Source organism: Heliangelus exortis, chromosome Z, assembly GCF_036169615.1.
Source record: "Heliangelus exortis chromosome Z, bHelExo1.hap1, whole genome shotgun sequence".
NCBI lineage: Eukaryota > Metazoa > Chordata > Aves > Apodiformes > Trochilidae > Heliangelus > Heliangelus exortis.
The window spans coordinates 50,431,361-50,443,983 of NC_092454.1; the positions used below are offsets into that span (position 1 = coordinate 50,431,361).

The window sequence follows — 12,623 nt, forward strand, 5'->3', positions numbered from 1 at the left end:
AGTAAGAAATATGTAAAATCATTTGTTACACGACTCCTCAAAAACTTCTCAATCCAGCCCTACAGAAACTTTAAAATCTTGCTTAACAATGTAACCATGAATACAAACTAAAAATCTAATGAATTAGAAGACTTAACGACAAAATTAACAACAACAAAAAGACTCTAAAACATTCTTCAGAGAGCCTGTATCACAAAAGTTTTATTCTACAGCTCTGAGACAATATCATTGTACAGGTGGAAGTACATGTTTGAGGACCAGTAAATATTAGCTTTTTCCCAATATATCACAATTACAGGAACATCTGTTCTCAGTAACTTTATACCAAACTAACATCAAGTGAACTCGAAGTTTTCAATGAGTTTTCAACTCATTTTCATTTTTATAAGAAGCAGCTACCAAGGCTAGGACTGTTGTCTACAAACAGGGGCTACAAGCTAAATATGCTGCAGTAATTAGCGTCTTTCTGCAGCAATCCAAAAATTCCCAGTTATTGCTGTAAAGTCTCACAATACTTGCACTCAGAATTAGAACCATCAATTACTATTTTTAGATCACTTTCATTTATTCCAAACAGTTCCATTCTCCTCAAAATGGAAGTGCAGCATAAACTAATTTTCTCTTACCACAAATACAACCTCATTTTCATAGTGTGGAAAAGGTATGACAGTGAGAATGCAAAGACAGACAGGTTTGGAAAGCAAAGTACAGAAAAAATATTAGAAGAGGAAGAAGAAAAATACAAGACAAAAAAGAGGGGATATGATATAATATAGCAAAAATAAAATGGAGGAGGTGCAAAGGTGAAGAGACAAAATAAGAGAAAAAGATAACTGCTGCTGGCGAAAAGTTCTCATTTTCTTTTCCATCAAGTCCAAAAACTACAGTGAATTCAGAACTTTTGCTCAGAAGTTTGGTTAAATGCTTGAGTAGTTGTTAGGCTTTTTATGACAGTTAAGGTTTAATCTCAATTCAAATTTAACCTTCATTTTAAGTGTGAAGAAGCAGCATAAACCATCCCACTAACATAGCAAGCACTTGGGAATTAAACTGCTGAGCAATTCTTCCACAGAGTTGCAGAGTAAGCAAACTATGAAGAAAACCAAGTTAGTTACTTGAGGCTCCAATGGAAAGAAGAGTTCTACATGCTCCAGAAATATTAGTCACCACCAGTCATGAATGACAAACAAGGTCTTACAGAAGCTGGGGAGCTGGGGTCTTACAGATATTCAGCCTTTACAAAACTGTAATGCCCCTGTTGACAGTGCCCCTCCTTTTCTAGTGTTGCTAATTTACCCTCTAGTTATACAAAGCCACATATACTTACTCCTTAAAACAATTCAATTCCTTTCTCTCTTGAAAAAAATGTAGATAATTTTAGAAGTAAAATCAAGAGAAAAAAGTTGATCTTCCCCATTTCTCATACAGGCAAACACAGAGAAATATTTTTTGTTTACGCAGCTTTAGTTTACTAAACTAAAGCTTAGTTTACTAAAACATTTATCCAATCTTCAAACAATATTTAGACTACAGCTCTAACTCTAGATGTTAGCTATGATACTCAGATTTTCAAGACACAAAATGACCTGAAATCATAGAAGAATGCTAACTGTTCCTGTATGTAATATTGGCAGTCTGAAAGTCTGCTATTCTCAACAGAAATTCTGCCCTAATCTAATCATCATCAATGGGCACTAACTTCTGTATTAAAGGATCCTCTTTTCCTTATTTCAAATGAATAAGGAGGAAAGGAGATGAAAGTATCTGAAAATATCTGTTGATTCATTTCAGCGAAACTCTCACACCAACAACAGGTGGTATATTTGCTCTGATGGCAAAAGCCATGGTGGAAAACATTCAGGCCTAAGTTACCCCAAGCCTTCTTGTCTGGCATTTTTACAGACATAAACTGGAACAAATTTGTTAATATACTGTCAACGAGTAGGGTGATGCAAGATAATTTGAGACTTTTATATTTAATCTTACCCACAGTTCTTTAGAGACACGCCATAACCAATCAAGAATTTTACCTGGTATTAAAACCAGAATTGCACAGGCTCAGATTCAGACGAGTAAAACTTCCTCAGAACAGAGGATGTCTGGTTTCCTCAGACAGAGGAAAAATAAAACCAAGGTTTATTTTTGAATCAGTAAATAGGAAATAAGGAAGCTTATTTTAAAACTCTTGTGATTATCCAGAGTAAATTCTGGTATAGTAATGAAAAAGCCCCACAAGTTACTGGACTGAGAAAAATAACCCACAGATAGATGCCAAGAAAATAATTTAAGCAAATTTTGGCTTCCATGAGGAAGCCATGAGGCCCCAAAGTATTTTAAGACAACATGCATTTATCGCTCCCATTTTGATTAAACAGTACTGAAATGGACAAAATAAAAATAAGAAACTTTGACAACTCATGGGCTAATGAGGACTGGTACCTCTGATATTTCAACTAAAATTATTAGCATTTAAACACTTGGTATTTAGATTTCTGTAAAAGCATTTCAGTGTTTATCCCCAATTAATTTTCATCTCTGTAAGTCAACGATCTACAAAGATATGAAAACAATTCTAACAAATTATTTGCAACAGGTGTCTAGAATGCCTCTTTATCCCATTAATAAATAATAAGAATCCTTTCATAATGAGTTGAAGGTAAGACTGCAGCATTAGATGGGAGTACAAACAAACCTATGGGAAAAGCAGGGACTGCTTCCTAATGTGAGTTGATACATATGTCCTAGAGAACTTGCCTGCACAGATTCTATCCAGTGCTGCTCTATCACTGTAAGTCTGTCATGGGAGTAACAGAAACCATCACAATTGAGCTCGCTGCAAACACAAATGGCATTTTTATCTCCAGATTGTACTTTTGCCAGCTGTAAGTGGTTGGCAGCCACAAAATAAACGAAATCAGGAAATTCATGTGTGTGAATTTAAACCTCACTGTCCTTTCAGTTATTCTTCTGCAGGATCAATTCCTTTATCTTTATTGCCTTCACCTAACAAAAGTGAAGGAAAGGAGAAAGTGGAGGGAAGGCAGAAAGACAATAGTGCTCCCTTTCAGTGACAGAAGAGACTATTATACAGTGAACAAGAAAACAGTTTCATATTATATCTATAATGACCAGAAAGATTAGTTTAGAATTTCAAGTAATCCACTTTCCACAATTGACTTGAAGCCATTTCAAAATAAATCTGTGCTTTAAGTTATTCTCATCTAATTAAGTAGTAGACCTAGTATGGAAAAATAAAACTGGTATTACAGTAAAATAGATAGCCATTCCATTTTATGCCCCAAATGCACCAAATGTCTCCAAATAAGTGAATTTACTATTGAACAGTAACAGCTTATCATGTATCTGGAAAACAACCTGGTCAGAAAGTACTGTACCCTGACAAAAAGGGAAACAGTTAAGCGAATTCACTGCAAATTCAAACTCAGGACTCTGACAGAATGTAAGAAGTAGTATAACACATATCTTCACTGTAGACTAGTTTTCCTAAATTTAATATTTTGATCTTATCAGCCAAATCAGATTCAGGTAAATCTATTTATCTATGTGCTTGCACACTTGCACTCAAAGAGGACAGCTTAATGAAAGCTGTAAATAGATGACTGAATTTGACATCTGGGGAAGAAAATTATCTGGCCTTACAATCTTTTAGGGCAGGGGTGAAAAAAAAACACCAGCAAAACTATTTTCTGGTAGAACCACACAGCACAATTATCTACAATGAAACCTCAGTAAGGTACTAAACTTAACATATCTTGATTAGTTTTATCCTAAAAGATTGAACATTATTACCAGTGTTTCTTTAATGTGAATATCTGTGTCTCCTTACTCATCTTCTTACTGCAGGAGAACACCATAAAACATTTAATTTCTCTACCAAGAGGCTGAGAACAAAAGAAGTGAAAGGTGTATTCAGATTGATTCATTATTAAATTAATGATTTACATAAAGAATATTTTTAAAAGTACTTTAGCTTCTTTTATTTTTATCATATTTTCTTGGTATGTCATCTAATTAATAGGAGGCTTTCAACCTGAAGGCACTTTTCTCAGCTTCTCAGTATAGGCTTCAGAAGTTTATTATACATTCAGCAAAAAACTCTAAGAATGGATTCAGAACACTCTTTAACGACTTAAGTTCTACAGAAATTAAGGGTAGGCAGTACTCCCCACGTGCTGTCCTTGAACCTATATCTTTTAGAATTACACCCAATGCACAGCCCAAGAGTGGGAACAAATCTCAATGTTTAAGCAGTGCTGAGCAGTCCTAAATATCCATTAGACACTGAATTCCATCACACAAAACCATGACCATAAGATATGAAGAGAACACTACACGAGCAGGAAACATTTAAAATGTGTTGCTTCCTGTAATTCCTTGAGAGCCCAGCTACCACCCATAATTCATGTTTTTATTTAAGGACCATTTTTCTCCTAAGAGTCCTATTCTTTTAAGATCATTTTCTTCCGGCTTCATTTTTGTCCCAACATCAATAATGTTAAAGTCTGAGCACTTTAAATTGAACAGTACTTGTATAACTAATACTAAAAGTCTAAATTTGCACATGCTTCTCCTAAGTACTTGTTTATAAATTACTTTGTTACAACTCAAGTCTATGATCAATCTGAATTCACCATTGTTTGCCAATCTTAAATGAATACCAAACAAGTTTATTTATGTAATCTGGAATTGTCTAGCCTAGCAAGTAAGTCTATCAACCTCAAGAGTTGAGACTACAGCTCTCAGATCCATTTTGCTCTCTATAATAACAGTCAAAACTTCTACACAAGTCAGCTGATTTTCAAAAACACTCTCCTAGACAGCACACACATTTGATGGTGCACCAGCACAGCTGAAGCATTCACTACCCTCCTGTGGTCCTCATCTCCTTGCAGAAACAGGGAACAGCTTGAAAATCAGCTCCTGAACTGCTTACCACAACTTAAAGCATTCATGGAAACCGCTAACACCTTTACTTTAAACATCTTCATGTATTATGCTGCAAGCTGTAATGGTTCAGGAGTTGTTTAAAAACTACTCAGTGGTCCCAACAATTACTGAGACAAAATGCAGGACAAAACATTTAGGTTGGGCTGCGTTACAGCCTTATGTACCACCAAGTGACTTCCCAGAACATCGCTTTCACTCCAAAATACGGGTTTCTTGCTCTCATTCGACCACCTCAAAAACATCCTCTAAGTATTTAAAGACAAAGGATTTTCTTCCTCACTGCATTCATTATAAGAATTGAAAATTCTACCCTTCAGAGAAGTTTAAAATAGTAATATAAAACTAAGTATATTCTTGGTTAATGTGTTCTTAAAGTTTTGCTACATTATTAAGCATTTTGTTTAAAAATGGATTTTTATCCATAACTGGTGACTATTCCAAATTTTTCTTTAGGTTTCTAAATGCTTAATAAATCAGTTCAAAATGTCACAAAATTATTCGTTGGGAATGAACTCAACTTGAACAAAAGGAGCATACCTTTTTACAAAAGGTAAGTTTTAGTGAATAAAAATGCAAATATGCATTTTAGCAGCCTTGAATTTATTAATCTGATAGGTTTCATTTTCATTTTCCTGCATCAGCTTTATTTATAAAGTGTCGTGCCCTATAAATATGCTGTTATTTTCTATAGTCAAGCACCCTCTTAACAAATCTTCTCATTAATATGTAAATTTAAAGTCAATCAGTCTTCTCCCTGACAGCGCCATGAATTCCTAGTGCACTGTATAATCGGCTTTGACTTGGCATCCACTATTCATCATCAAAGATGTCAGTTAGAAAAATTATGGAAAATGCATGGCAATTGATACGACTGCAATCTACTTTGTCAACACTTAATTGTTTCTCAAATCATACATTTACATATAAACAGCCTAAATACTGATCCATAATGATGCAAATAAACTAAATTAAAAATCTCTTCTACTGCACAAGATGCCCTGTTGTATGATGAGTTCATTTAAGAACCTATTGACAATTGTATGCATTTCAACTATCCCCAGAAAAAAATTCTGTTAATTTAATTGCTGAGTAGGTAGACAAACTAAATTTTGCACTGAAGCTCATGAAAGTGGAAACAAACTGTTAATAATACTGTACCACTGATGATCAATTTTAGGTTGACGTGGGCAGTGCTGTTACACAAACCTTTTACATTCCTAGAGCAGAGGGCACAGCAACAAATGGCATCTTCCTGGTTTCAATGAAAAAAAGTAGGTAAGAGTCTTAGAAAGCCCTAATCCCATCAAGACCTCCAACATTTTAGTTTAAGACAGGAGTTCATCCTCTTCTCCTCTCAATTTGTCCAATCGCACACTAATACTGTCTTAAACCAATTGTGAAAGAGTAGCTTTAGGCAATGCAAATTATCAGTTCCAATTCTTTCTAAAAATATGAGAAAAGAACACATTTCTTTCAGTAAGTAACATGCAGTAAACACTGTCTCAAAGATATTAGGAAAGCAATTACTTACGCGTCCCCTCTAAAAATACTGGAAAGATGTGTTCTTACAAACAATTTAATTTTCAAAAAAGAAACCTTTAAAAACTTGTTAGTATACTAATTTCAAACCACAGTTATCTGCCCTGAACTAACAATGACTGATTTTGTTCATTTGGGTTTTTTTTCTCTGTTTTACCTGGATATACATATTTCTGCTCTAGCTCAGCTTTGGGGTCTTAACACTTCTGTTCAAATTATGAAGCTTTCTGTAAGGGTCCGGGTTTCACCTTATACTCATTTCAAGTAGGCACCCCAACTACCTTTCTATGTAACTGTACAAAGTCCAACTACTGCTGCAAGAGCATATATATATGTATATATATATATATGAATGTGTACAAATGTAAACATTAATTAGTTTTAAATTAAATGGTAAAACTTAATGGTAGCAACATTCCAAGCCTTTAATAAATGCAAACAACTTGAGCTGTGAAACTATTTTATGCAGTTCTTCGCAGACATATTGTCTTTTAATTGAAATTGTTATTCAGAGTTAAATCCCTACTGCAATCAATGTTAATAGCATTAATTTATTGAGCTACTTTTTTGTTGTTAGGAGTGACAGAATTAGAATTTTGAATATCCCTTTTTATAAATTCTAATTAAGAGTATACTCATATTTACATAATACAAATGAAAATACCACAACACTTTTCTACATAGAACATTTCAAGAACATATATTCAACTCTCCACACAGTCGCTCACCATATTAACAAAGCCTAAACAAGTAATGATACTGGGTATTCATATCTAAAAAGAGAGCGGTTTGTACCCCAGTTTGCAGATGACACCAAACTGGGTGGGAGCGTTGATTTGCTTGAGGGTAGCAAGGCTCTACAGAGGGATGTGGAAAGGTTTGAATTGATGAGCCAAGGTCAACTGTATGAGATTCACTATGCCAAGTATCATGTCCTCCATTTTGGTCACAACAACCCCAGGGAGCCCTACAGGCCTGGAGTGGAATGGCTGGAAAGCTGTACAGTAAAAGAGGACCTGGAGGTGTTGGTCAGCACCCAGCTGAATATAAGCCAGCAGTGTGCCCAGGTGGCCAAGAAAGTCAACAGCATCCTGGCTTGTATCAGGAACAGTATGGCCACCAGGAGAAGGGAAGTGATCCTGTCCCTGTACTCCTCACTGGTGAGGCTGCACCTCAGGTGCTGTGTTCAACTCTGGGCCTCTCACTACACGAAGGACACTGAGCTGCATCAAGTTCAGAGAAGTGCAACCAAGCTGGTTAAAAGTCTAGAGAACAAGTGTTACGAGGAATAGCTAAGGGAATTGTGATTGTTGAGTTTGAAGAAGAGGAGACTCAAGGGAGACTTAATCACTCTCTACAAGGAGGGAGGTGGGTGTTGTTTTCTCCCAAGAAAATAATGATAGGACAAGAGGAAATGGCCTGAAATTTCACCAGGTGAGATTTAGACTAGACATTAGGAAGAATTTATTTTTACTGAAATCGTAGAGAGGCACTGGAATGGGCTGCCCAGGGAGATGGTGGAGTCACCAGCCCCCAACATGTTCAACAAACATGTAAATGTGGCACTTCAGGACATGCTCTAGTGGCCATGGTGATTTTTTCTGGGCTGACAGTTGTGTGATCACAGTCTGTGATCACAGACATCTTTTCCAACTGAGACAATTCTGTGATGTGATTCAGTTTCAGGACAGACTGGTAAACTCTTCCAGCTCTAACTCACATAAAATCTCCTAGAGCAAAGACCTGTGTAACTCAAAGAACCACAGAAAAAGGACTCTGCTACTCATGGGATGTGCCTGGTAATAGCCTTGAAGAATTCTCATGCTCTGAAGAAGCATGAATGCCTTCTGTTAGTGAATCCTTAGAGAGCAAAGACTTATGAATTTGATTTCTATTTTTATTAAAGCCTGCCTGAAAATGCATCTGAAAAGACTAAGCATATCCCACAATGGAAATAATTCAAAATGCAAGCACACAACAGTAATTTAAAAAGTCACAAACTTACCTTCCATGGGCTCACAAACTGTGTACGTGCATATCGAGTTAGCATGTGGATTATAACAACTTGGCCCCACTCTTCCACATCAACCAACAAGTTACAGAGCTTTCGGTAGTTCCTGTGAATCAGATCAATTCTATCTGGACACACTTCCTCAAAGGCCATCACAACGCTTCCAGCTACCAGCTAGAAAACAAAATATAAACCAGGTCAGTGTTCCTTCTACATTTCATCCACAAGTGAGAATCAGAATTAATACTAGCAATTCCCAGCAATTTCAAATTGTTTCTATCCAGTGGAAAAAAAAACCAACAACAAAAAAAATAAACATAAGCCCACAGAAATGGTATGTTATTTAAACAGAACTGGGGTAAGTTTATTAGAACAAAGAAAACATTTGCTGTTTCTGTTACACACATAAATCTTAGCTCCCAGCCCTGAAGGCACAGTGCAATGTAAGCATAATTTTTTTCCTTACCATTATAGTTTCCCAATAAATTATTAGAGAACTTGTAATTAACTCAGAAATAACAGGAAACAACAAGAAGTATAATATATTGATATGGCTGACAAGGTCTATTGGGATTCACTTACCAACACCCGTGCAATCAAACTAAAAAGCAGCTGGGGTAAGTTCCCCAGTATTACTGGGATCCAAACTTCTCTCTTGATACTACCAAATTAAATGTCATATGAAATTTTGTATTTAGTTTCATGAATACACTTTACAAAAAAAGGCATAAGAATCAGTAATACAATACAGAGATATATTCATTCTTTTCCTCAAAGAACACATGCAGAATTCCTGCATGATTCCTGATCCCTACCAGTTCCAAAATTACAGGAATGAATTGTTTATGCCTTGTTATGCCCTCACACAATTTTTTGCCTCTATAGGAAGTAAATCCTTATATGCACACAAGAATTCTCATAATAACTATGATTATAAAACCAGCTTTATTTTCATGAGAAACCCAAACAGATTCTCAATATTTTAACACATTGAGGTTTATTGAAACCTTCTGATAGGTTATTTTCTTCTAAATTAAAGAAAGGAAACATTTCTGTTAATATTCTGGCAGCAGGTTGCTTAACTGTGGGAAAACCTCAAAAACTGACCATGCATTATAAGGCCATGCCATTTTGTGTCTGGAATTACTGTTCTTTCTCTTCTAATTGCTTTAATTAAGGTTTGTTTTGTGTCAGAGTACATGTTAAGTCAAATAACTAAAATGATGAGGCTTTATGTGAAGCAGCTGATATGTATGCAGTTAGCATGCATGCAGTATAGCCTTCTGGCAGCAAATTAATGTCATATTCTATCTGAGCACTGGGGATCTGCATTTCAACCTCTAAAATTTCCCCAATGACTTAAAGTAAGCAATTAAATAGAAGTGCAGTTTATTGAAATGGTACTTTTTGAGAAATATTAAATACAATGATATTCATATGTTACATTTTTCTCCCTCCATTTGGCTGACATTTGGTTTATTAGTATGCGCCCAACATTACAATTGAAAGAAAACAGCTCAGAATATAGTCTTGCTATTATGCTAAACAAGTTCCAGGGTCTGTGGGGATTTTATGAATTACCAATAAGAGTAAACGTGAAGTTGCATTTATTGTCTCTGACCCATCCACATACTGGTACCTGCTGGTCCTGGCAAATATACAGCTCAATTCAGGAAGCAAAATTTGATTATTTTATAAAAGTAAATAAAACACGCTTTACATTTTAAATAATTTGCTATTTTTTGCTCTATCACAAAAACAATTGCTCTTTTTACGCTTTTGTACTAAACTTCCCTTTTAATAACGTGATTCAGTAAGCTATTCTGTAATTAAATAGTGCTGCAAGCTGATGCTTTGGTGTTGGTTCAAAGCTCAGCAGAAGGCAGTGGTTAACTCAAGACAAATCACTATCAGTCCTGAGAAGGTATTCAACTGGGCCAGATAAACTGAGGATGGAAGAGAGGAAGGGTGGGAAGAGTTGAATGTCAGAACTCACAGCAAAGCAATTTTACTCAGATGCAGCACTCCAAACTACAGTTAAGACCAGCTCTGAGAGGACAGTTTGATGGACACGAAGTCTCAGAAGGAAGGGATGACACTTTCACACCACAGGGACTTTTTTTTTTTAGGTCACTGTCCCATAGACTTTTTAATCAATACTCTACTCTTCCTACAAGCCAGTACAGGGTCTTTTGACAGGTTTGACATACAAGGGGAGAAAACAAGGGAGGGGAGCAGGGGGGGAAGAGAGAGACTGACACACAGATCGATTTATGACTGTAAGAATAGTCACAGCCTAATATTTAAAAATACCCTTTTGGGTTCATAGGTGAAGGATGATAAAGATGCTGGTGTCCAACTGCAGTTCTGGAGTGGACACCTTTGTCTTTTACCAATACAAATACTGCATATGTGTTTTGCCATTTACCTCTTGAATTTGGATATTATATATATACAGCTTGGGAGCTGACAAAAAATAATACATTTAACACTAGTTATATGTAACTGAGTGCGTATTCTATGAATATGTGTTGGCTTTTAAAAAGTTAAGTTACTGATACAAAGAAATAGTAATACTGAATTACAGGAATACTAAATTGCTTTTTTCAACTCACATCAGTCACCTACTCAAGTTTACAATAAGAACACTGTCTCTAGTGAACACTTAAATGATAGTAATAAAAATTTGAATACACACTATGAAATGCACACGGTACAATCGATAAACATGTGTTTTATTCCTGTGACAAGTCCCTAGATTTACAAGTTAATACAGGAAATACTGTACCATCATGACACTATTTATGGTCACACCCTGCTCCCTGTTATTGCATTGTTGAAAACTAGGCTTTTCATTTGAAAGGGGGAAAAAATACAGTGAGAATGTAGGACAGATTGGAGATGCACTGGTAACAAGAAGATTTACCTGAGAAAATTCTCTCATGTTTTCTTCTTAAGAGATTATTTTCTAGTTGATACTGTTTCCCCTATAATATGATTGTACTATACATCTAAACATCAGAGAAACAGCTAATAATATTTGTTTATTAAATGCTCAATATTCCATAAAAATATTTAGAATTAAAACAAAATGATCCAATCAATATAAAACCAAAAAATATTAGTTTCCAAAAAACAGTCAGTTAATTTCCATCTCACTGTGTCAATAGTAGCTTTTTGTATAAGCAGAAAGTATTAATCACTCCAACAAAACTAGCAATGAGCTCATCAAATTCAAATGCTGCTTTCCATTTATGTATTTTTTATATTAAAGCCATAAACATGGTTCATTTGTCTTCCACTGGTTGCCATATTTTTCTGTGCTGTTGCTATGAACTTCAGCCATTAGCTGTGCTCCAAGGTAAACTACATGAACCATCAACAAAAGTGACACCCAATCTATGGAGTTCATATTTTCTCCAGATTATCTATGCTAGTTGACAAGCTGGTAATGAAAAAAATCACACTAAGCAAATGGTTCCTCTAATAACAATAAATTTTCTATAAAATTATGAAGGGTACAAAATGTTTCCTTGCATCTATTTTGTCATGAATTCTAATTAACGCTGCAAAAACCTGAGAGTGCTGGGTCATCACAAGAAGTGCATCGAGGTTTGATTGATAATATAGTGCAAGTTGGCCTATGCTGCCAAGATTCCTCTCTCTTAAATTAATGGCCACCCCACCTGCCCTAATCATACAGCCCAAATGATATTCCCCTTCTTATTTCAATTTTCTGGAGGCAAGGAAACTGGGAAAGATCAGTCATTTATCTTCTAATAGCTGGATAATAGATCTATCACAATAAAACGTCTATACAAACTCAGTAATTTTTTTTCCACAAAAGTGAAGCTTTTACCAACATTAAATCAGTAAGTTAAGAAAACTTAATTGTCCTATTCACACATTTGGGTTCTAAACTAAAACACTAACTTACTAACAGGCACCTACTGTTGAAAAGTACAGAATCCAACTTTCTTTTCCCGCTATCCCCATATACATTGCTTTAATTTAAAAGATTAAAATCTTCATTGCAAAGACATCAGCAATTGTTGTGGTAACTTTTTAATCTAAGAGTCTCACTTTGCATTAATCTGTTTCATCT

General features: G+C 35.4%; 1 protein-coding gene across 4 annotated transcripts in view; it reads right to left on the minus strand.

The window, feature by feature from the left end:
* AP3B1 (adaptor related protein complex 3 subunit beta 1) overlaps positions 1 to 12,623 on the minus strand; it is a 156,648-nt gene that overhangs the window by 98,690 nt on the left and 45,335 nt on the right. For all 4 annotated transcript variants that reach the window (XR_011723146.1, XM_071729834.1, XM_071729836.1 and 1 more), the window contains one exon: positions 8,513 to 8,692. Coding sequence is in view for 3 of the 4 variants with exons in the window: in XM_071729834.1 (XP_071585935.1) it covers positions 8,513 to 8,692 (180 nt within the window). In the remaining variant the exon portion in view is untranslated. The remainder of the gene's footprint in view (positions 1 to 8,512; positions 8,693 to 12,623) is intronic.